We start from the raw sequence: 26,888 nt of genomic DNA, 5'->3' as shown, positions 1-26,888 counted from the left end.
TACAAACACAATATAGCGTACTGCTCTCATTGCTCTTTTTAATTCACAATATAATACATATCATTCTAGTATTTGCATAATATGACTCTGAAATTTAACATCCATGATTGCACAGGGCAAATGTACTGTAAGTCTACTCTATTTCTGGGAGTGTGAAACACATTTTTATTATAATTTGTCCATTCTATACCAACAGCCAAAGCTCTTATATGCAGCAAAAACTTCTAAAAAATAACAGCTCTACGTCAACATAATAACACACTGATGTTTGCTACATTGTCAATAATATTATGACACAAAAATTGCACGTCAGATTTTAACCTGATTTGACTTTTTATCTTCTGACTCGAATTTCAATAAATTAAATATTGCACAATAAATTAATTAAACTGATTATAAAACATGAACACCACATAGCAATATATTGTCATTCTTTACAATTTTTTTCTGGGCAACACACCCACGTTTAAATTACACTGCTCTAAACTAATAAGTACATACATATATACATACATGCATGTATATACGCATAAACAGTAAGAGACCTCAAGTGATTTAGTGACCAGCCTGCATGGACTCAGATCTTGTAATTTCACACAGGAATTTGAGATCAGAATGAAGTCTATAGATAATTACATATTCAGCCTATTAGCCCTTGACTGCACGCTGCCTTTTTCAATTTGATCAAATGACTAAAAAACACTGCTGAGATTTTGCTTGATCCTTTTAAGCTGGCCACTAGCATGTAGAGAACACCATTAAACATCCTATTTAGATTTGCCAGTAAGATGCAGTGCAAGATCAAAAGAATATCAATTTATATGACCCTGTAATATTTTTCATATGGAAACTGGTATGTAGGCAAATACTGAAACATGGACAACTTCTGTATAGGAAGAGATGACACATGTGAACAATGCTTTCTGGTATCATATTACAACTACTTTTGTGACGAGTCCAGTGAAAAACTTTGGTGACATTGTCTACAAAAAAAGGTAGGAGTGTCTCCTGATAAAGCCTTACTTGGTGATCAGCTGTATTTCAGATAAACCTAATATATATTTCACAAACACCTTGCTACTGCTTGATTACACTTATCTTTTGTGTACCACCTGAGCAGATTGCCAGGACAGAGCGCTCCCGGTAACAGTGCCATTTCACCAGCAAGGTGCTCATTTCAGCAGTTGCCACAGTAACCGGCTTCATGAACAGGACAGAAAACATTCATAATTGATGTGCTGGTACGCTCTGATCTGGCGCTGACAAATGGGCTGCCAACTTCAACTGCTGCACAAGTGCCAGCTTTCAACCGTGCAGCACTCTAGAGTGAAAGCAAATCAGAACCTTCACTTTGCTGTGACTTTACTTAGACCAGTCATCATAATACAGTGATACAGAAAAACTAGACAAAAAGTTTCATCGATGACAGTTTTGATTCACAACACATACTGTACAACAAACTTGTAGTCTCAGTTGGGCCCCATTTGTTTTGTTCTCCTAAATAAATACAATACAATACAATTGTGAAACCAGAGTAGCAGAGCACGCTCCAATTCAAGACTTGTACAGTGCCGGCAGAATAGACATTACAGTATTGTTTGAAGACCTTGTTAATTATTCATGATAGGTGTTGCAGATGAATGCCAAAAATAACCATGTCTCTGTTTCCCCTTGGAATAATGTGGCAAAAACCTAGTAACCTGAACCCGAGTTACAGACTACCTTCCCCTTACTGATGGCAATTAAGCTGAAATGGAGGCATTAAAACATGACATATAAGAAAAAAATGGGATAAAATATCAAAACTCCATTCTCCTTTGGTTTAAGTGAATAAAATCATTTCTATTAAAAATTGCAAAATTACTAATGTCTCAAATAGGCAAAAGCCATAACCATAAACTGCACTTTGTAAAATAACCAAGAAAATGCAGGCATTTTCATTCCTTGCTTGTTAATGCTGAATTATAAACTAAAATAATGCACTTTTGACAGTATACCCTGTATTAAAACTGGACTTGCACATACCATTTGTATATTTTGCCATAGCTCCCTTCTAAGATGTGTAAATGTGACTATCATATAGTGACTAAATTCTGAATTACTTTGATTTTTACTCTTTGTTCCAATTGAAAAATTAAAACATGATTGCCAAATATATTCCTTGTGTACTTCATGAACCTCTTGACTTGGGAGTTTCATCCAACAATTAATGACTCTAGCACAACCACCCAAGGGTATGGCATAGTGACAAAAGCTATTGTCAAGTAAAGTGTGCCTCCTAAATCTCCAGCAAGACAAAAATAAATAAATGAGCAGCCCTGCACATATTTCTCTGACTAGATTGCTCGAAGAAATTAGTGTTTAGATGTTGACGTGATATAGTGGAACTTTGAAATAATCTCCTGCCTACTTCAGGGAAAATCTTTGGTGACTCATGGAGCTACCACTCCTGTGGTGTAAGTTATTAATACTCTTATTTAATAAAAGAAACTGATTGTTCTCACATCTAACAATAAATACAAACTGGAAAACAAAACTAAATATAAAATGTTGTCTACAGGCAGATTAACAGCTGCAAGTCAGTGTCATTTTTAAAAAGAAACATCAGCACACACTTTATAAGACACAAATATAACACACAATATAAATGCAACAATGATACTGATTAATATACATAACAATGGTTCTAGCTCCAGCCAGGAAGTTCTCCATCAAACACTTTGTACAAGAATCTGCCACTGCAAGCAATGTATGGAAGGAAGATGGACTAATTTTGACCAATCACAGTACAGAAATCTAGGGTATGTAAACCACATACTATATTGACTATGATCTATTGTGTATTGTTTAATATTGCACATTTCCTTCTCTCCCCTTTCATTTTTTCATACACTGTTTAAAATTGGAGGGACATTCTTATGCAAACAGTGCAGAAAGATTGATACAGTGATCTATATTTACCATATGCTACTTCAAATGTAGCACAGATACATATCTACAGCTAAAATGTTAAGTAGTCATTATGCAAGTTTCACAACAGAAAGTGAACAACCATTTATACAAATGCTATAAAAATGTAAAAATCTAAGTGCTCTCTGACTATACCAATGTGTTTTTTTTTTCAAAGCAGTGTGTATGTGTCTCATACAAGAGTTGAAATGGGAGAAATCCCAAACTTTCATTGCTGGCAGATAAAAAGTAAAATAATTCTTAACAGTAATAATAAATAGCAGGTCTTAGACCTGAAGGGTATTGGGCAATAATTTAAGTTTGTTCCTCAGAGTTAAGTTATTCAAATATGATTATCAGTATTGCATAAATTATACCAAATCATCTAAGAGACTTTGAGTCCATAAAAAACATATCTGGGAACATAAAAATAAAATCAACTGATTGACTTATATAGCTTGACAAAAATGCCAAAATAGAAAATAAGTTATGGATGGAATGTAACAAAAATAAACATTAATACTAACAAAACTGTCTGTATGTCCAGTAGCTGGAATGACCACTATGTGCAATGGACATACTAGACCCCAGTGTTCTTAACTTTAGAGATATTTCTATTGGAAACTAAATGGAATTGTTTGAGATAAAATGCTGCAGGTTGGAATGAATGAATACAAGTTGCCAAAAGGCTTTCAGTATCTAAGGAATTAGAGAGATAATGATGAAAGTAAGTTGGGTTCTTGTGGGATTAATCAAAAAGAATCCCTGATCACAAGTTTCTTGTGACAAATAAATATATAAATATGGACCACATATCTGCCAACTTTAGTACACATATGTAGCCTCATTTGCTGCATTTGGCAGTGAGATATGATACCTCTATGGAAATATAATTAAAGACCACATCGTAATCACTAGTCAAAGTCAAGGTCCACGTCTAGTCACTTGCTGCCAGCAGGTGCAGCTGAACTACGTTGGCTATTTCCTTCCTCGTCTTTCCACTTGTCCAGAGACCGCCTCCGTGCGTTCATAAAGAAATTGGCTACTGTGGTGACCTCTAAACCCAGTTGCTGTGCTATGGTGGCTTGCATCTCCTTGGATGGTCGTTTAGTCTCTTTGAATATTGCATGCAGTGTGCGTCGTTGAATATCTGTAAATACCAAACGTGGCTTCTTGGGTGCTCTACTGTCCTCAGGAGGACTCACTTGTTCTGCTTCTTTTCTCTTGCATGCTGGAATAAAAATGAACAGGAATTAAACCTCAGCTCATCTTAATGTGTGTAGGTAAAAATATGCCTTCAAAGAAGACAAAAATTCAAATCCCCAAAACACAGCAGAGTAGTTGCTTTTTTACTCCACAATAAGATGATGAAAGACAAAATCAAGAGCTCCCATTATGGGAACATTCAATAGAAACTGAAACTGAACATTTCTGGTTTGTAAATGACAAGAGTTTAGGAAGTTAGCAATGCAGAGCTAGAACAGAGCACCCAAGAATTGTAAGTAATTTAATAAAGTTAGTAACGGTTTCAATCACAGCTGAAGCACGTCTACCTATCAAAGTAAGGGTGTTCTAGAAAAGGCGAATCTGTTATTCTTTTAAATGACAGAAGCAATTTCTACATTTACAAACCAGAAATGTTGTGCGATACGACACACCTGTCATTCGTTTGGAATTATCAAACAGTGAAAATGATTGGTCAGTTGGGAATATATGATTTGAGCCAAACTCAGACTGACCAACCATCCCACATTTTGCCCACTGATCAATCACATGGAGTCACATTTTCTGGAACAGCCCTTTATCAGGAAGGGAAGAGTACAATACCGGTTAGGTCTTCGTTTTGTCACACCTTTTGAGTGGCCAGACGATGTCACTAAACACAAACAGAAAAGTGAGAAACTGTAGTGGAAACAGATGATTGATTTTTCTTTTTCATTTCATTTAAAGTCACACCAATTAAGAAGTTAAGGTAATTTCATGGGAAAATAATTGGTCTGCAGGTAAAATTTGCAAGAAATTCATATTTTCTTGCAATAGAATTGAAATCTTTTCCGTTTGGCGCCAAGGAAAATATCCATTTTACTTATCCCTTCTTTGCATGTCTTCAAGAGAGCAAGATTAGTTGAAGTAAGAGCTGTTCCTCAGAAATAGAAAGTGAGATTAGTGAGTTCACACCTTGTCAATAACTCTGCGTTAATTATCATGTATGCCGTCTCATGTCACACACACACCTTGCATGCACCCACACACCCGTGTTATCATGCAATAATGGAAGCAATAAACCCGATGAAAGTTTTTTTCAGAGTGGTGTCAAGTTTTTGTCACCTAACTTTCTCTGAGAAATAACTAAAACTTCTAATCACATGTTATGATGGCTGCACACTACACTACTGAGTTATATGAATTCACACTGAAACCTTTGGATATTTTTGAACTCATTCATCATGACCCAGTCACTTGTTCTAAGAAATACCAATGGTTACCACAGCCAAGTGCATGGATCACAGAAATAAAAGATTACAACAGGAGAAACTAGAGATAACCATAAAAATATAAGCCATTGAGAAAAACATACAGAACTATTAACTTGGAAGTATAATAGAAATTACTGGATCCTTATTCCCTTTAGATCCGTAAAAAAGAAACCTTGCTTGGTCTGTTGAAGGGGTTATGAATTCATATTACAATGCGGTAAAAAAACCACCATAAAGCTTGTAAAGTCAGCTTCCTGCAGATAATGAATAGGCAAAGATAGAATGAATCTGCATATTCAGAACTGACAGATGGCATGCCTGTCAGTGCAGTCCACTTGATTACAATCCTATAACCACCACCTACCCAACCACCACCATTACTACTGCCATACACATGCAGTTCGCTATAACAACACATATAAATATAAATATATCCATAATTACATAATATCAATGAATACAGCATGCATATTTGATGTTCATGTTATATCTATGATAAAAATGTTTATATAAACCAGCCATCAACTGACAGTTAATTTACTAATTTTAAGCAATAAATAATATAATATAGGACAGAGAGTGTCAGGTTCTGTTCACTGCAGTAAGCCACAGCTCCTGCATTACCATACACATATATGCATAATTGCATTGTAATCTCACTAATGCCTCCCCACACCTGTCCCCAAGATGGGATTATCACAGTGCTTTTCCCATCAATCCACAGTAATTATTGAAACTCCTCCACCAAGGAGAGCACTTCAATCATCTTCTAAACTTTCTATGGTCTAAAGTGAGAATCTTGTGAGTATATTTAAAGAACATCCGGCCCGGTGCCCATCTGGCTTGCAAGGCCAACAGTTTGCACTCCAGCCACTTATTAGGTTTATCTACAGCAAACCTTGCTGGAGGTTACTTTTCAATTCTGTTAGTTTGTCATCTACTTCAGGAAATAAAAAAGCAAACCAGCATAAAACTCTAAATCTAAATAAGCATGCAGCTGATGTTACTAAAATAATTGCAAATTAGTACTACTAGTAAGGTTAGTAATTATTAATTTTTGGTTGTACAACATACCGGTGCTTCTTTTGGGTTTGCTGTCTTTTGATGAAGACTCAGAGTCGTGATCATCATTTTCAATCATGGGGCCTAAAGGAAGGAAGCAAAATAAAATAGTTTGAGAGACGAAAAATAATAAAAACAGATGTAATAACTAAGAGCAACACTGACTGAAATAAAAGCAATAATAATACAAAAAATTTGGTGAAAATACAAAGACAACATTTCAAAGCAGTATACAGGTAATAATAACAATGAAAATATAAGTAGTATCTTAAGAAAAATACTAGAGAACTGAAATGAAATACAAACTTGAGGACAAACAAAAGACATTGGGCATATAGATGAAAATCATGTCAGTATCTTCTGAAAAGTCAGTTTCACTTTGTGTGTTGATGCATAACAAACAAGGCAACACAGGTCAAGCCAGTATTAATTGCCTGTCATTCAATCATTAACAATTTAAAAGTTAACTATGTTCAAGAGTGGATAAAATTAGCTCACTGATGAAATAATAATCAGTTTAATCGGATGTTGCCCTGTACTCGGGGAGAGCCGAGACGAGGATGACAGTTCTCTGCCCTGTGCATGGCAGATACTCTCAGCTTATTCATTAACTTTGCATTTTCATAATCACTTTGTGACACTTTGGGACGAGGTCCTATGACAGGGTCATTACATCCAGCCTACTCAAATGCAAAATCAGCTGGTAGGAAGTTTATGATGCCCATCAAACCCTTTCATTACCACTGTCAGACTAGTTAGGTGTCAAAGCAGACCGGTCTTGATTAGTAAAAATGATAGGATGCAAAAGCTTTTATTAAATCAGGACTAGGATGAACTTTGGAAAACAAAAGACAAGGAAAGGGCAAAGAACAAGTCTGCTCTTCACTGATGCTTTGCAATTTTCTTGAATTTAACACTTCACTTCTCCTGAGGTCGACGATGAAAATGAATTATTTGGGTTGCTTAGCAACTTGCCAAATTGACATCCCAAAAGGTAATGTTGGGATATTCATTATTTTTTAATCTAATTGTCTGAGCAGACGAGGACTGCAAAAGCAAGAGAAAATTCATCATTGCCACAGTCTTATCCTCCCCCTTGCCAATTTCCATGGCTAAACTGCAGCGGCAGTGAATTGATGGTGACCCGTCACTACATGCTGGCGATACTTCATATTTATACAGCAAACACAAAACTCAATTTCACTCTTGTTGAAACAATAAATTAGGCCTGAGAATTTTCTGCCTTGTACTTCAATGCAGCTGCAGCTGAGGATCATGGCAATTACAACACAAGCCAACACAGTCTTTTCAAATCTGCCCCATTAAAAATGCATGTCATCTGTAAATAGAAAGAACATATCATTATTCCGTTTGCATTATAATTAATTTGTTCCTTTCTTGAACGAGAAGGGGTAAACTGCCCATTATATTTCACATTACATTGGAACAGTACAAACAATTTTAGTCACAGCCTTTGTCAAAGACTCACATTTCCAACCCACCTGCCTATATTGTGGAGGAATTTAATGATTGAATAATTTATCAGGCTATGTGATACCACTCTATTGTTTCTTCCTTCTAAGTTTTGTGTCTTTTCATCTTGGTATAGATTTATAGATTTGACTGTCTGTACAGATGTAATAGCTGATCTGGTGGACCTGGCAAGAATCAATAGTTGATCTTGTTCAGAACACCTTGAAGGGAGCACCTGCCATTGTTTCCAAATTATTTCACAAACATTAAGTGTTACCATGTGGAAAACAGGGCCGAATAGCTTCACAAACACACACCAACATACCTGGGATAGTTAATTTGTAATTATACCACTTCAGTATTCTTTCTTGTCATTATTTTCTCACGAAAATGCCCCACGGACAAACAAGTCAATAAATTTGCAAAAAATATCATAATTTGCAGTTGTCACAGTTGATTGTTATTAAGAAATCGCACCCGCTTCTTTTTATCATATTATGTTACATTTACAGCTTGCATGCCATACTTTAATTGTTTTCCCCAGTGACCAAAAACACTATAATATAATGTATTTGGTTGGATGGCAAGCCAGACTCCATCCTACTGCCCCCAGTTTCCCCAAATGACCAGCTTTAATTATCAATACAATTATCAATAAAATGCTCCTGTCCCTAAGACTGAAATATCACTCAATATTTTGTTGATCTAACTAAATGAGCTTTGTCAGGTCAACATTATTGAAAATGTGCAGTTTTCAAACCGCTGTTACGCAAAGTTCTTTCACAACTTTGATTTTTCCATTTCCCATCAATATATGGATATGCCTCCCTTTCAGCCACATGAGTATTCCTTCATATTGGTAATTAAAATCCTCGTCTTCAGCACGTATTAAAAAGGGAAATATGCATATTCTTTCTGCCATTAGGGCTTTAACAGGCAGTGTGTAAGCAAAGATACATGTTATTTGAAATATACCTTTGAATTGCCATAAATACCTATTCACTTGTCTTTTATTCTTGAATCCAGAAAAGAAGTCAAAATGAACAGACCTAGTAGCCTTCAGGGATTGAGATTGTACTAGGAATGGGAAAATTGGGGAAATTAAATGTCATAGCTTTAGTTATGAATATCTCAAATTTCTTTCTTTTTCCCTTTGGGTAAAATTACTTTGGAAACAAAAAAGAAATGCTCCATTACTTATAAAAATTGAGTCTGTAAGTTGTTTTGGGGTTTTTTAAGACTATTGACACCATTTTCTTTAATGAAAAGTACACACTTAATTTTCAACACCACAGCTATGTATATGGGGCTTTTACATTCAGGCGTTAAAACAATCTTCAGAAAAGAAAGCTGATTACAGTACATGCACATCATATATATGAGACAGGTAATCATGTGTCCACCATCTGCCGCCTAACAAAATGTCTGCTTTTAGTTGCACTTGCACTTGTTCCTCAGAATCAACAACTACATTACTCTGAACAGTAAATACTCCTTTATGCTTCACTTCTGCTAGCTGGAGGGTTAATACATTAATTTCCTTCAAACCAAAGCAAGCCTAAAACAACAGTTGACAACAAAACTGCAATTTAGGCAGTCTTGTTTGCTTTCTCTATCACGTTGAGAGAGAAGTATTGTTTCAAGTTCAGTTCCATGCAAATGCAAATGAGGAGGATGCTGTTTGGAAGAGGAGAGTAAATGTACACAAAGCTATCGTTACAGGGAAAGTAAACAGCTAGTCTTCCTTTAGTGGGAAGACAAGTTGAAAGCAAGCTTTTAGTCACGTCTTCTCGCATACAAAAAACACTTGGCACTGTTTGTTCTCTCTGAGCCAACTGTTTCGAGCAAATGTTGTTATTGGAGAGCCAACAACAATGGCATTGCTGGACTGCTTTTGTTGAGGGCCTGCAGATAATTGCCATAAGAGCCTTCACCAGAATCAACCCCTGCTTCTTGAGCTCTCTCTCTCCTCCCACATCAGGTACAACTGTGCCAAGGCATGGAACTGTGAAACTTGCTTGCGAACCATCTAATAAATATTTCAGTATTTTCTTTATGACTCTTTGGGAAAACAATACTGCTTCATGTTAAATGCATGTTTGCCAGAGGAGGATTGGACAATGAAAAGCAATCATACAAAGTAAATAGTCTGCCTTGTCAAGCTACAACATGTTGGGGCTTTCCCAAGCCGCTTTAACCACACATCACCAGCATTTAAAGCCTTTTCCAAGCTGCAGTTTTACTCCCAGCAAGCCAGACATTTAAGGAAGTAACTTGAAGCACAGCAGCAATACAATCATCAACAATTAAACACTTTATCAATTAATTTTCCCTCTTCTTTGGCCATAACCTTGTGAATCAATTGCTAAGTAGAGACATGTGATTTACAGCAAATACATGTATGTTTTAATGATTTTCAAATTCCCTCTTGAAGAGCTCTGGGAGTCTGATCAATGGGGACAGACATTTCATTTAGTGTGACTTTACTACTAGCTTGCCTTCACTCAATCAAAACCTCAATATTTAATTAATACCGCTCTGACATGCAACACTATCTAATCATCAAACTGCTACATTAGACAATAGTTCCACACTCTCACTTTCATGGTCAATGTCATATTATTGGTGATCTACCTGTTACTCCGGCACTTTTATACAAATTATTGGAAATCATTCTACAGTGCACATTGATCATGCTTTCCTCTACCTTATTTAGCCTTATGAGGATGTTAATTAAAATGCAATCTTGACATTGATCGTTATCAAGGTTTGTTTTAGTTAACTGTATCACACTGAGTTTTTGCTACGAATCAATGCAGCAGAGATTGACTGCTTCAAGGGAGAAAGGGCTACGAGGCTTTTTTTACAACTGACTGCACTAGTTTCTATGCTAGTTCCATACACACAAACCACACTTTCAAAACCAGTAAGGCCTCTGACTTCTTTATTTTTAGAAGAACCTTTTATCTACAGTCTAAGGTTTACAGCTTTGAAAACTGGTGAGAAAAAGGCAGCAATTTTACTTACTGACGCATGCTGTCATGCACTCACTTTTATCTCAGAGCCATTGCTCTGAAGAGCATTTAAAAATGGCTGCCAGGGCCCGTGCCAAGTGGCTTTTGTTGTCAAGCTTTAATTACTGCCACGCGCATTTGGCAATTGTTGTACTATTGCCTCAGTCAACACAGGCTTGTGGCAGTGTTGACCAAGCAGCTTAATGTTTGTATGGGCAAGCACACGTAATTTAATTCTCATTTAAAAGAGGGTCTACGCCGTGTAGAAGGTATTATTTTGGACATTAATAATTTATCACCTCATTTGCGGAGACTATTCAAGCAGAACATATGGAAAACCACTGATCTCTTTTAATTGCTTGCATGAAACAATGCAGTTGCTAGCGCAAGGGGGAAAGGTGACTTTGTTTGAAGTCTTTGTTATGAAATCGTGAATAATATTTTTCATTATTTGTAAAGAGACCTTGTTGTACTTAATGAACAATAAAGTCATCAATATTTTATGATATACATTTTGGAGAATTTTCTTTTGGAATGAATGCAAACAATGGGTTTTCTTCTGGTATGTTGAGCACAAGGTGTTAAGTTGTGGACAGATATTTATGGAATTGTGCTTTTTGTTCTTGTCTAAATTCCTAAAAATTGTGAACTCTTAGACAGACTCAAGACACTCAAGCATAAAAACTAACATTAATGACAATATGCTTTATCAAAAATAAGTTATCTCCTGTAATTTGAAAGTTTGAACTTTTCCATAAAGTCACATTATCATAAAAAATAATTTTTGGGGCTTACATTTTATCACAAATTCAAATTTTGACAATTTAATTTAACCTTCATTCTTTTGTACAGTCTTTTACTCATCAAGCTACAGAAATTGAGGCATGCTTCCATGCCTTTTTAATCAACCATGAAACTGTTCAAAATGTTTTAGATGGCTACATTAGTTCCAGCAGAGTTGTGATAATTTGCTTAAAAGATCTTGGAGTCTTAACTAAGATGCCACATCAGGCATGATCTTCAACCATTTTCCTAAAAATCTGCTTGTGTACAAATGTATTTTCATGGAAGGCCAAAGAAATTTCCAGTAACATTTCTCCACCATCATAAATATTTTTAATCATTTTATGCCCAAGAGAAAAGAAAAGAAACGAAAGCAATTGAATGCTGTCTTAATTATCTTGAACTAAATTAATAGGAACAGAAGTGGCAAAAAAAGGTTTTCCAATGAGCAAGATGTTACAAAGGTGAAAACTGCCATGTAGTGACCACGTACTGAAGATTGAAAATTGTCTCACAGCTATTTCTTATACACAGCTGCACAGAAATATAACATTGGATGTAAGCGCTGCCTTAAAAGCAGCTGCTTCACTGGCTACAGAGACCATCAAATAAGGCTTCATTCACATGCAATGTCTATTTTCTATTTTCTATTTTCTATTTTCGGTATGTCTTATGATCACGGTCTGTGCACTGAATATCCCGCCGCGTAATTATTGGCAGCGCGAGCCAGTTACTTATAGTAACTTATAGTAACTGGCTCGCGCTGCCAGTAATTACGCCGCGGGATATTCAGTGCACAGACTGTGATCATAAGACATACCGAAAATAGACAATAGAAAATAGAAAATAGACATTGCATGTGAACGAAGCCTAAGTTCAGCTCTTAGCTACTAATGCTGGGGCCCTACTCATCATCTATTTGTGGGACCAGATCTTTCAATAAAATCAATGCTTAATCATCATCTGGTTTGTGAATTTTAAGTTCTACGTTGACATGCCTATGGATAATTCCCCCTGTAATTTCAGGGAGACACGGAACAGTTGTTGCAGCTCTCAGGAAGAAGGGGTAATCCACCAGCTCTGCCTGAAGTGAGGACAAAGTTGATCATCAATATCTCAACTGAGTGAATCAATTACATCTGCTTCATTGCAGCAGGACCAGAGGCAGTGTACGTTTAGACTGATAAACCAAAAGACTGGGACCTTTGTTTGTTTGTTTTCATTTTTCCTAAATTGGTATTGATATTGAGATCAATTGGCTGAGGCTACTGATACTGTCTGTTCAGTGGTGCTACAATGCCCTGTTAAATGTTTCACTCATTCAACTCAGAAAAAAAAACCTATTAATGTGGCATCAATTCAGAAAAAAAGAAAAAAATTCAGCTGAAAAAATTCAAAAGAGTTTCTGAATGGATAAAGGTATTTTTACATCCAAAAATCCTATTAAGTATTGTGGGTTTCAGTAAAACATCAAAGCAGTTTGAAATGCCTTACAAATGAAAATAACAATAGCTAGTAATGCTTTTTTGTTTTCTATGATTGGTAATCTTCATAATTTTGTACAGAACAACAATCTGTCTTTTTAAAGCTGTACACAAATCAAAGATTGAATCTGAGTATTTAATCAGAATGCCTCATGCAAAAAATATATTGTCAAGCCTGATTTAACAAGATGTGGGGCCAGTCATTCTTTAGATCAAAATAGATAATATTTGTCCAAGACCCTGAAAAAAGGTCTGCAAATCGCTAAAAAAGATATACAAATACAGAACAATTTCCTGCAAAAGATGTTCCTAAAATTTGCCATAACTTTTACAAGCATTACAGATTAATATGATAAAATACAGACATGTAGAAAATGTGTAGTTTTTTGTCTAAGGCTTTCAGCCAGTAATTCCTGATCTAAATGTGTGCTGACAAGCTGGAGATGAAATGTAATTAACCAAGTAATGCTGCTGGGTGGCTGGCAGCCCAAGGCATAAAGGCCTATGTGAAGCAGCGCAGATGATGAAAATGTCCTGGCTTGGGAGTTAGGCTGATTATTCATTCATGCTGACATACACGAAAATTTCATTCTGCTTTCACTAGGCTACTTGGATCACTGTGAATTCTGGGTGATTCGGCCTATTCAGACCATATCTCTATGAATCCATTGTGTACCTCATCCATTAAAGGTTATGAATAGAGTTAATGATCATCTGAGAAAAGCAGGCAAACTTTCTCCCATTAACAGTAATATACACTAATTGCATTACTTCCTCCATGCACAAAGTCATACAGAGGCTTCACAAGAGACCATGACGCACGTGTCCAAATCTAACAATACTTAAAATAACTATGTTTGATGTAACTCAAGGCAGGGGAAAAGAAACTCACCCAATAAAGACAAACATTCTGTTCCTGGGGAAAGTAAGTGAAGGTTTGATTTCCCACAGAAATAATTGCTTATGAACACAGGTCTTTGTAGCCTGTGCATTTTGATGTAATTGTTTCACTTGAGCAATTCATTACCAAGTTGTCAGTGTCAATGACAAATGTGCTTGCACTCTTGCCTAGAGTTGTGCTGATTCCATGGCTGCCAAAAGTCTCACAAGAGAGACAAATTATCATTACTACATCAATTTATATTGGAAAGGATTCACCAAGGTGTTACTCGCATATACATGCTCATATATAATTTAATAACAGGACAATGATCTGTTATGTGGTGATGAGCCAACATAACACATACGTTAGAGATGGTTCCATCTTCAGTGCAATTATGCCTAGTTGCAGAACTCTACAATTTCAGCTCCCTTTCTCACCAATATCAATCAAACTTTGGAGAATAATTATACTTGACAAGGAAAACAGGGGATGCATAGCACCCTTTCACTGTTTTCTGCTATGCGAAAAAAGACGTTTACTATTACATTTATTGCGCAAGAGAATGGATTCCTATCTTTTAAGTAATGTAGAGTATAACTGATCCATCACAAATGAGCATCTAATACCATGAATGTAATCATAACCAGACCATATAAATCTAACTTATCAGAATATCAAAAATATATCTGATGAATGTTAGGAAAAAAATCCATTAAATTAAAAACTGATCAAGCACTAAGGGTGTCCAGTTACAGAGAGTGGACGTAATATAACTTCAAGGTATTAACTGCATTCACTGGGAAGACTGCTTTCCATTGAGTAAAACATGTACCACAACACATCAAGTAAGTTGCAGACTTCATGTTTTTACACCACATCTGTGAGTTTCTCTGGGGAAGCCAATAAGACAAGACTGTCATTTCACATCACAGCAAAAGATATGCATGTATTAAAAAGCTAACAAGAGAATTTATCTGTGTACTTGTAACAGAATGATCTAATTTGGGCTCAAAGAAAAAAAAAGCTTGATTTCAGGACAAGAGTATATGGGAGAAGTTTACCAGTCATACTAAAATTCATAAAACTGACCTAAGTTTAAGAAACCAAAGTAAATTTTCCAAATTTAGCCTCTCTCCACATTTAAAGGTTTTATTTTTTTAGAATAAGAATATACACCATTATAAATTAAACATTCCCCCCTCCCTGTTCTAGTCTCTAGATACAATTTTAGCAGGGACATTCATTTCTCTGTAGTTAAATCACAATGAGCAATTGCCTCTAAAAGGTTTCATAGTTACAGTAAAATGCTGCTTGGCAACTACACAAATGTTCTATTTTCTCTTACTTTGTCTGCTTGGAGTTCATCTTTGCAGTCATTAGACAATGGAAAACACAGAAACATTACCTTTCACCAAACACAATAAGTAATTGTTTACAAACCAGGAAACCAGTCTAAATTGAATATGATTTGTGTTTCAGATTTCAGAGTTTCAACACAAAATAAGCGAGCTGAGTGTGTAATTGGGAATGTTTGCTTAGTTAATGTACATGTTTTGTTCTCCTCTGTATAGGGTGGAAGCCTAGAGGAGATTGGCGCAGATGTCATCAAGGTTGTTCTGTGTGAAGTATTATTATAAGTACTGTTCCAACTCGGGGACTTTTTCACAGAGATGTTGTCATTAATAATGGATTCCATCTCTATCAAATCATGTCAAAACATGGCCACTTCATCATCACCCCCTTGTTTCTTATGAATGAAAACTGGTTACCATGGCAATAATTAGATGCAATTTTCATCAAATTAAGGGTGATTACTGGGAAATCCAAGGTTGCCTGACAGGGAATTGTACTGGATGCCAAGAAGCTGTAATAAAATTCTCTACCAAACATGCAAACGCATCTTCCGATCCTGGCCTGGCCCACAAATCCTCTCATCAAAAACTCCAATTAATCTTCCACACTCATATCATGTGACATTTCATGACCCTTATTCCTATCAGACATCCTTTTTTTTTTTTGCTTGCTCTTGTTCAAGACTATTCAGTTTGAGTATTTTAAAAGTCATTATATATAAATTTAGAATGACACAATGAATATAGTTTCCATGCAGAGGTCCCTAGAGAGCAGAATATTCTCTATTTATTTTCATTTTCTAAGTCTTCCAGAAAGAATCAACTCTCTCCCAGAGGAGTAAATATTGTCCTTTCTCTATATCTTGGGCAGTTTTGCACTCCAACATTTCTCATTGCTGCAATACAGAAAGCACACAAGGTACGCACTTCTGCCACCACAAACAACTTTTCCTCATCATGTACATACAATACAGTGTACAAACCCAACACCATGTGTGTAGAATCCCACTAGGGTTCATTATATCACAGAAGTTAAACATGTTCAACCAGTTCTTCTCTTGGCAAGGGGAGCTGGAACATGGCGAATGCACATGCAGATTATCCTGAAATAGGGCAGTTGAGCAAGATAAACCTGCCCCAGAGAGATGGTTATTAATATTGCTTGAAACAGGGCTGTAGCTACTAGAGTGGATATGCTGAACATGTGGGTGGTTATGGAAATAATTCCTAGATCAATTTATGGTCTATGATCCATAGAAATGATAAATGTTAGGGTCTCAGTTTAATGTGGACGCAAAACCTAAGGTTTTAAAGCTTTTATTTTGGTTAAGTTCCATTTACAACCAAATGTATAGACAAGTATTTTTTTTTTGTTGTTGTTAGCAGATCCTTGACACAGAGTGACTTATTTTATATTCTGGGAAAAGATGTCACTCAAGAAGAACTCTGGTGAAACGATAAATCTGTAATATATCAAATTGTAATATTGGAATGAATATGAAAAAACATGAAAATCAGTTTTTCATATCAAAAAGGATATGCAGTCTGTCAATTTCATATTGCATTTATTTGGTATAATTAATTGCTTTATACATCACTGCTTGATAAAAAGGTTGATCTTAGCATAAACCAAACGTCTTATAATTTTCAATATGATTGTTATTTAGAAATATTATCCAGGGAAATTATGAAACATTAATTTTTAATCATAGCACTGCTAATCTGTGAAGTGAATTTTCAACACACACATCCTTCAGGTTGACATTATATTGGGAACGTTATACTGGGAACCCCACTTTCATATTCCTCACTGCCATACAAAACACCCCTTTTATGGTTCTCTTTCATATTATAGCGAGGACAAAGAATTGAGATCCTTTGTTTGGTGCGACCTAGTGTAATAACTTTGAGTGAGTGCAATTAACCTAACAGTATTTATACATGATTGTGATGAAGAAGTATATTTATGTCTTATTCCCCCAACAGTTCTTCAGTATTTGACCAACTCATTTCAGTTTTATCTGATGTTTTTGTTCCATTATATCTCTGGCAAGTTGTCTGTTACAGTGGACACTTTTTTTTAAAAAAGGGGGTGGTTTTAGTGACAAGAGGATAATTACTTTTAACCAAAATGGCAAGTGCCATTTATTTGAAACTTGTGCTCCTCAGATGACAGAGAAATGGCAGTTCCCAGATAAATATAATGCAATTTCTTTCCTAGGCAGCTGAAGATGCGGCTGTAAATTTCTACGCCCCTAGTGGCTGACCTTCTGTGCTCTTGTCTATCTTCAACACAATGCTGCCTCTGAGAGCCAAGGGATTTCTAAGTTAATTACAACCAGATTCTAGAAAGATGAAGGGTTGGATTAGACTTCTGTGCTTCAGTCCTTGATCATGATAATGCATATACATTCTTGTGTGCACAAAATCCTCCCCAGTTATATGTTGAACTCTCTCAATGCAACACTGCAGTATGTCAACTGCAATGAATGAAGGAGAGACACTTTTATTAAGAGTTTTCTAGCAGCCCAAGAAGTTGAGCCACAGCAACTGCTGGATTACAGAATCACAAGATGAGGGGCTAGTGTGCAGACCTGTCTTAATTAATCTGCAAGCAGTGGCCATAACATCTTTTTTAGATCATATATTAATAACACCCAATCCCTATCCATTCCATATTAATCAAAAGATAAACACACATCACTTTGATAAAGGCCAAATTGGGATATTTTATATAGTCATGCAGGAAAGACATGTTTTTAATCTGACCTGGCCTATATCATACTTGACCGACTGAAAGCATGTTCTTGGGGCTGATCAAGATTTCAATGCCTGTGAAACCTAGAAACCTGTGTCATCTAATTTGGTGTTATCAATACTTTGACATCCTGAAAAACACTTTATCACAGATAACTATGAGGGTAGCTAGGGAAATGCAACACAAGGGGAATTACACATATTATCACGACAGCATGAAAAACACAAGACAAAACCACCCAGCCTGACTGTTGGGTGAAATAAACTTTTTAAGATGCACAAAATGTTACTCTAAATTTAACCCATGCACCAAAGGGACAACATTAGCTAAGCTGGAAGTAATTTTCTTCCTCCTGCAAAGCAACATGAGCAACAGAGGGTGTGAAATTAGCAAGGTGTAATTCTGGTAGCCAAGTCCAGATGAAATACCATTACCCGCCTCCCTTGGGATATTAGAGGAATATGCTAGAGGAATCTTCCTTCAGCAAACATCTTCCACTAGTCTGACTTGCCCAAATCCTTGAAAAAATCAACACTTTTTGAGCTTTCACCCCTAATTGCCCTGTACCTCCCCCTCTGTGAGCAATCCCAGCCTCCCAGACAGTTTAACACCTTGTCAATGCACCTAGATCTGCCGATCTCTCTGTTTGCACTGGCAACCTGATCAAAGTTGAACTAACCCCAAACATGAAGGAAAATCCAATAAAGATTGTGAAATTGAGGGGAATCCTTGTCCTAGAATGGTAAGCAATGTAATCATATTGATTTCACAATAAACTGGGAAATACCTTGAGATGTCAATAAAAACAACATGTACTGAGACTGGGAGATAAGAAGACACAATTCTTTCATGTATTTCATAAATATGTAATAAAGAAATAGCAGCAAGGACATGCAATTTACCTACTGATGAAGCGCATATCTAATTAACCGTGCACATTTTTAATCATCAAGGGATTTCCAATTCCACTAGAATGGTAACATATTGTGCCAACTTAGGTCTTAAAGAAGCAATCTGTCCAAGCCGTTCTATATTAAAAGACTGAACTTTGACAAAGGAACGCTTAATTTAGTTATTTTCCATAGATGACAAACTTCAACTGCCCAGAACCTAAAAAGGCATTTACAGCATCGTGTAAAATACTTTCACAGTACCAATCAAATACTTAATACCAACAGCTTTCAAAAAATCACAAAAATAACCATATGTATGTGATTCGTTTACTTATCTATAATGTACAAATGTGAGAAAGGAATGAGGGTATATATATATATATATATATATATATATATATATATGTATATAATGTCACTATTCATGAGGCTGTCTGTCTGTCTGCTTCAGATGAGGGTAACAGTTGACAACCTAATAGCTGCAGGTTGGTGGCACTAACTGGTGGACAAAGAAGGACAGGTGACAAAGAGGCCGGTATTACCTTAGATAGGCAATTACTCTGGCATAGCCATATGCTGCCTATGCTGTGACCACCATTGATAGAATTGCCCTGTAGTACCCAATCAAGGAACACTTATCTCTGGCTGATTGGACTTAATCATGGAATGGTAGACTTTAGCCCATTGCTGACTAACTTTTTTATTTGTGGCCATATCTTTCCTTCAACACTGGATATAATCTTGGGCAAACGAAGCAGTTGCTAAGGAAAGCAGTCATCCCTGATGTTTACCTGCTATGCAAGCTACAGTGGATGCTATAACCAAATAACCTGATTTATTAAATTTCATGTTCAGCATGCAATTGCCAATGCCAGATAATTAACACAGAGTCCCAGAGCTTGCATGGCCAACATGAAAAATGGAGAGTACGTTAATTAAGAATTTATTTTCAGAGCAGAGAAATTCTAGCCTTTATCTCCCCAAATGCACAAATGTGCTTTCAAAGATCAGAATCAAAGGTTTTAACATTATACTGTTTCCATGTACTGGTGTTATCTATCAAACACCGGTGACAATAAAATTGTCGGTGCATGCATCACTTGCTTTTCTCTCACTGAGCCATATAGCATTAGAGTGGAGGAACAACATTCTGAGTTCTGTCTGACATAAACCAGACTAAAGTAAATAGAATTTTCCATAATTCATCCAACTGTTAGTCTTTTTATTGAGCTGTTGTGAGTTAATGTGTTCAGAATTTCTCTGGACAAATCCCATTCTTTTAAACTGTTTAGTGGTCCTCATTATTTAGCTAAGACTATTACCCCCGTAATCTGCCAGCAAGGAGTTGAGCGCTGGAAGACGTAATCCCCTGCAATTAGTGGAACAAATAGACATAGGTATTTAAGCCACGCAGACAATGACTTGGGCATGCTTAGGTAATTTTCTAAATTCGCACTGAACGGAAATTGAGATTTTCACCATCAGTTGGTCAGTAAATGACATTTTGTATTTGAAAACATATTCACTGTACCAACAAACTCTTAAACCTTGATGTTGCTTCAACTCTACTGCTACTATTCAATTCTGGTTTTGCCTTTAACATTAGACATTTCTAAAGACGGCACTCAAAAATCCTGGAAAATTATGCACTTTGCTTGGCTTCAGGAAGCACGAGTTATATTGTAAGCAAGAGCAATATGAACGTGGCTATTACTTTGCTGATCTTCAAAAAGGAATGAATCAGCTAGGATTTGTTTTTACATGAGAAGATACCATTTGTTGTCTTTTTCTTAAAGAACAGCTTGCTATTCACATGGAGATATAAAAATGCTTTTTTTCTTTTTCTTAAACCAACTTGTTCTTTTGCGAGTAATGCTTTCATTTTCTTTAAGCAAAATTACAGTCTTTTAAAATGTTCATCCAACAGTAATACAAAGAAATGGATAAAGACAAGTGCAAAATCTTATCAAATTTTGAATCCTTTCAATGTGTTTCTATAATGTATATATACAATTTGTTCTATTCTAAGAAAACAAGTGTATTCATGATGAATAAAGCATAATTCAATGATGTTATGAGAAATCTGTTGAAAAATGTCATAGGTGGTATTATGTAGCTTTTTGTGGGTTTCATATACTTTCATTCGGTGCAGAGACGAATTAAAACTTATCTCTTGGGTCTTCATATTTCACCTTTCCATATCAAATTCTGAATATCAACCTCACTTCACACAAAGGTGAAGATTTTGGTTAGAAGAGCTGTCCTGGCAATCTTTACTTCTGCTGTGACCACTGATCCTTAATAACACATCTTCCTAGCAATTTACTTATAGTCTATGCCAGGAAGAAATGATGCTGAGGACAGTACAAATTAATGAGCTGTCACACTGTCAGTGTGAATACCACACAAATGAGAAAATATTCCTCAATTTTATTCCCACAGCTATAACTGAAGTGTGATCATTTATTTAGTACAACACAACGCCCATGAGATACTTGACCAACCAAACCTAGACATAGCATTAACTGCTTTCAATTTAACTAATGGTGGATCATGACAGCAGCGTTTTTGTTCTACCTAACCACATTGTTCTTCTTTACAAACACTCCATGAAATATCTGCTCCCAACAAACAATGACTGCCTTACAATCTTATTATAGAAATATGCAGTCTTCATGGAAACAGTTGATGAATTAAGAACAGGAAAAGGAGGACTTGAGTTCTTAGAGAATCAGTTGTGACTCTCAGAAATGAGATTGAATGGGTCATATTATCAGCCCAAAGCTCATGAATATCAAAGTGAATTTCTGTACAACAGCTGAGACTATGCGTAAAACTAAACAAAAGCAATCAAGGCAGGAATAAAACCACAGACGCATCTATCCCAAGAAAAACTCGAAGGAGATTATTTCCATGTTACTACCAATAAAATAATCACAGAGCTATTTGTCCTACAAATAGTAAAATGCATTACAGTAATTCATATTGGTGAAAATTAAATATAAACCTTGCAATGAAGACGTGATGCGGTGAAAATTACATTTAGTTCTGGGTGAATGGAGTCATGAATGTCAAGTAGTTAGAGGAAAACTGCAGAGCTGTAGGACATGGCACAAGGCAGACCTAGGGTCTAATTTACATACATCATTCCAAGAAATAAATGCCAGATCTGTCAGAAAGAGATGGTGAATAAATTACAATCAACGCAAGGGCATACAACAAGGACATTCATTCTCAGCACAAATCATTCCTCAGAATGAATTACTACACTGCCAGGCAGAGGTAGAATCAAAAGCAAATTTGTTATCTTCTGGGACAGTCATTTTTCCACCAACACACACACGTATACACATAAACACATCTTTAAGTATTGCAATAGCATGGGTCTCCTCTGAAATTAAAGTCACAATTATTACCAATACAAGTAAAACACGGATTAGATGTAATACACACTGTACATGACCCATTACAAAGAGCAATGTTGATATGGCTATCAGCAAGTGCAGTTACACAGACCAATTTGATGATAACTCATATTGACCACCTGTCATTAGTTGACACAGCTAAGAGCCATATCACTCTACTTGCACACAAATCACAGCTGCTTGGGTCACTAAGGTAAATTTCCAATGACAATTGTTACAATTTTAAAAAGATACTTTGTCTTTAGTGTTACAATGAAAATGTTCCAAATATATACTTTGTATTAAGTCAAATATTATCCATAATTCACACTATCTTAGACAAAGGAAATAAGAAAGTAATAAAGCACTGTACACTTACACAACCCACCTGCCAATCGCAGTGCTGACATGCGTTGAAATTCGGGTTCTTGAAGCCACTTCCACATGCGCCGAAAGGTTTCCCGCCCTGACTTCAGCTTGCTCCAGGGCTTGGGATTGCGAAGGAGGTCACTCAGAGTCCCCTGACTACGACATAGAACCCGCTGTGCGAACACTGCCTGAGGTATGCTGTATCGCTTTAATTCACTGCTGATTCTTTGGGCTAGCTCTTTTGTGTTGATCTCTTCTAATTCTTGACTATTCGATGATTTGGAATCAAGACCCGAGCGTTCCTTCATTACAGATAGCCCATGGGGAGAGTGTGTTGAATGTAGACCATTGATCATTGGGCTAGGAGATTGCAGTCTCCCTATCTGGTGAGGCAAGCCTGTGTAGGGGTCATACCCATTGGGGGACATTGACATTCGTGGTTCAGGTTTGGCATACTGAGCTTGGTATGGTTCTTGTATACCATAATTTGGGAATCCAGAAGTGTTCATCATGGCCATGGACATGGGACTGGAGGCTCCCAGTGATGGCCCCATATTCATACTGGACATGCTCAGCGGTTTGTCAGAACGGTAACCGTTCATGTCAATTCCATAACCATTGTTCTGCATGAGAGTAAAACTTCCACTTACGCTTGGTGTATGTGCTTCCCGTGAAAATTTATCTGACACAGTAGATATCGGTGGTAGTGGCTGTAGAGGTGTGAGGGTGGCGTAGCTATTGTTGTAATTCGGGCTCATGCGGCCGTTAACAGTGTTCAGAGTCTGGTAAGTAGCTGATTCCGGCATTTGTGATCTGAATTCGTGACTGTCGATCATGCTTGCAACACTGACGGCAAGTCCTCCGTTCCTCGAGATCGAAGGAGACAGATCTGGGCTCATCAGGTCGTGACTGCCGGCAGGGGACCCGACGCCAGAGTCTGTCAGCGTTTGATCGTGGAGTTCCCCCATGCTCTCCATCGTCATTCCTAGAAAAAAACAGCGATTGGATTATTCACACCACCCAAAATACCAGGCCCAGTTACCCGTCACCACGAATTTCAACCTGTCTGAGTTTAGATATTGTCCTGTCTGAGCGGTTTCTGCAGAAACAATCTCTCAATGGCCAACCTCCATGTTGAAGCTTTTCTTGTTTAGACAGCTGTTCTTTCGCGCACCTGCCTCTGCGCAGGTTTTGTTTGCGCATATCCGGCATCTTTCATTGTTTCTCTCCAAGTTCAGAGGCTTTGGGCTGCCCGCAGGCTTTGTTAATCTCTTTTGTGCGATGGGCTATTACATTCAATGGGCACGCTTACCAATTATCACGCCAATTGCTCTGTCACATAATTAAAGGGGGAGGGGGCTGACAGGCCGGCATTGGAATTTGACAAAATATTACCCCAGAAAACCAAGAACGCCAGTTCATTAACATGAACGCAGTATCTTTAATAATGCATGCCAGGATGCGCCACATTATGTGGAAATTGGGTAAAGTTGGGATTACATGCTAATTTCGACGGCACGCGAATTAATTTGGTATGTAAATATTAATGTTACTGTGGTGGCAGTTAAACTTGCGCATAATTATTATGTGTCTATGTGTGTGTGTATTTTCTAAATAGATTAGTCTCGTGACAATATTTTCGTTCGCCTAATAAAGTATTTTTGATATCAACTGATAAAGGAATGAAATAGTTTTACCTTCTTGTGAAGTAGAAAATATGAAAGAGACAATGAACTTCAAAGTCTGCGGCCTGAAGAACAATGCACAAAGTAGGATAAGTTGCTTTGCTGCGTGCCTTCTGTTGATAAAACGCTTAATACGGTTGCTTGTGTTAAATCCTTATTAACTCCAGAGTACAAATATAATTTACACGTAACATGATTCAAGTCGCGTGTTTATTTATTGCTGTCTAACGGTGCCGCAAAATTCCGAAGTAATAAAGAAACATTTTGAGGGGTATCAAAAACACCGCTGCCCATCTTGCATCTTTTGTTTAAAGAGAAAGAAAGTTGGGATGTGAACGATTCTACAGCTTCTCAGAAAGCGAATCCGTTTAAAGTTTGTTAAATTAGAATTTGAGAGACCGTAAGAAGTATATCCACCGCGTCTTATTTTCCAAGAATTATCTTTCTCATTATATATGAACAAATAAAGTTTTAAAAAGTAAATGACGTCTTCTTACGCCGGACTTCTTTCAACCTGCAACAAGGGTGTTTTACAGACGAGCAGAATCGAAGGCAAACCCAAATGAAGCCAGCACTCTCAATTCCAGAAAGAGTTTTAAGAAACGATCAAAAAACAACGTACGCAAGTAAGAACTATTCTTTCTTTCTTTTTTTCTTTTTTCGTTTACCGACCGATTATAAAAGTGATGTTTTCTGACTGTCTCTCGGTGAGCATTAAGCAAGGACGATATAGATACTCTAACACTTTGATATCGGAATCGGATCCTCAGATTCGATTAATCATTACAATATTATACACACATGTCTAGCGAAACATACGACGTTCCGTTAAATTCTTACGGTGTTTCGGCTTTAAAAATTACGCATACGGGTCTTAGGTTCAAGATTTTGACCACGTTTTCTTAAAAACCCATGTTCAGAAAATTTCACCTCTTTATTGATATCCCTCAGAATTCTATATGTGTAAGAACAAGTAGTTCAAATCTTAAGAACTGACATATGAATTCCTTCTGGGAAGGGGAACACCTCTGACTTCGATTAATCATTAAAACAGACAAACATTTTACTCCATACAGAGTACAATATCAAGTCCCAGTTTTAATCGGAGTTTTAAAATTTATTTTAATACAGCAAGATAAAATGGCTTTCACGGGAAATGAGCAAATATTTTTTAGCTAAGATGCCATTTTTGGGACCATCTTCTAGACTGCTTGGCAGCTAACGGAGATAGATCGGCCCATGTGGTTTGAACGCGTGTTTAACCGAGGTAAATTTAATTATTGCTCTTAAAGTCTTATTTGTTTAAGATAGCAAATGCAAACAAAAATTTCTCTCACCAAGAATGGGTTATTATATTGCCATACTAGTTGTCTGCATTTTTATCGTGTATTTCAAAACGTAGTTTAAATATTGTAGCTGTATCTAAAAAATCGTTCAAATACTTTTTAACCGACAAACTTCTAAAATGAATTTAAAGGAAATATCTTAATATCTAAAATAGCATTACTAAACTATTTGACGAGTGAATGGAATATTAGCACCTAGATCCTCAATATACCCCGTGCAAATAAGCCTTCAAAAATGAATTTGAAAAATGTTCTAAATTTCATCTCTTATCAATGTGTGCATTCCGTTGGTGATATCAAAACATCAAAGTCAATATTGAATGGATCACTCTAGCAGGCAGTGCTAAAATAAAGTAGCAACTACCTTTGAAGCTTGTCGTTAATTATCTTTCGTCGCTGCGTATTTTACGACGTTAACACCAAAAGTTCTTAAGAAAAGAAGTGCACTATAGAAATGGCAAGAATGGGACATAATTGTAAATTGTCCTACGAAGCAATGAAAAATTACTAGGAAATAAATGGCTACATGTAAAAATAGCGTAATACTTACCCATATATCGCCGCATGACATGAGATTCCTTTTAGACACACACAAGTTGATGTTATGAATCCTCGGAGTTAGTGTGCACACTTGGTCGCTTTTGTGAAACTTTCCATTTATACGGCAGCAAATGACGGCGTTTGTTTGGATGCCCATGAGCCAGAACAATTGACGTTCATGACGAACCACCAGCTTTGTATAAATCGTGGATATCGACCCATGGGACTTCTGTAAATATTTGGCCATACAATACTATATTAGAATTACATATAATACAGATAGTCCAAAATGAAGCCGCAGAGGGATTAATTCCATCGATGCCTTTGCCTTGAAGCGTTCTTTATTTCGGTAGCCTACAAAACGTAATACGTATAATGACAGCGACTAGAAATATTTGTCGGATATGACCGAGGCC

General features: G+C 36.6%; 1 protein-coding gene across 9 annotated transcripts; it reads right to left on the bottom strand.

Moving 5' to 3' along the window:
* Positions 1-18: 18 nt before the first annotated feature.
* LOC106169803 (one cut domain family member 2) lies at positions 19-26,692 on the bottom strand. 9 transcript variants are annotated; one of them, XM_086995179.1, is made up of 5 exons: positions 24,029-24,172; positions 22,921-23,886; positions 6,501-6,572; positions 4,777-4,825; positions 3,968-4,180 (listed from the first exon to the last, which is right to left on the bottom strand). In XM_086995179.1, the coding sequence occupies exons 1-5, from the start codon at positions 24,111-24,113 to the stop codon at positions 4,141-4,143; spliced, it is 1,212 nt and encodes a 403-aa protein (XP_086851305.1). In that variant the 5' UTR covers positions 24,114-24,172; the 3' UTR covers positions 3,968-4,140. The 9 variants fall into 9 exon arrangements, with proteins under 9 accessions (XP_013404875.1, XP_086851267.1, XP_086851258.1 ...); XM_086995170.1 differs by having other exon boundaries at positions 22,912-23,886; positions 24,029-24,171; XM_013549421.2 differs by lacking the exons at positions 4,777-4,825; positions 24,029-24,172 and adding an exon at positions 26,483-26,692 and having other exon boundaries at positions 19-4,180; positions 22,912-23,886.
* Positions 26,693-26,888: the final 196 nt, after the last annotated feature.

Source organism: Lingula anatina, chromosome 1, assembly GCF_051362555.1.
Source record: "Lingula anatina isolate TDL-2025a chromosome 1, LinAna3.0, whole genome shotgun sequence".
NCBI lineage: Eukaryota > Metazoa > Brachiopoda > Lingulata > Lingulida > Lingulidae > Lingula > Lingula anatina.
This window is presented reverse-complemented; position numbering and strand designations above follow the sequence as displayed.

Excerpts from the sequence above, each read along its gene's own strand:
- LOC106169803 (XM_086995132.1), bottom strand. The coding sequence starts at position 24,113 with ATGCCGGATATGCGCAAACAAAACCTGCGCAGAGGCAGGTGCGCGAAA. Across the intron at positions 23,887-24,028 it reads AGAAAAGCTTCAACATGGAG|GAATGACGATGGAGAGCATG; the intron begins GTTGGCCATTGA and ends GTTTTTTTCTAG. Across the intron at positions 6,573-22,911 it reads GCGATTGGCAGGTGGGTTGT|GCCCCATGATTGAAAATGAT; the intron begins GTAAGTGTACAG and ends TCCTTCCTTTAG.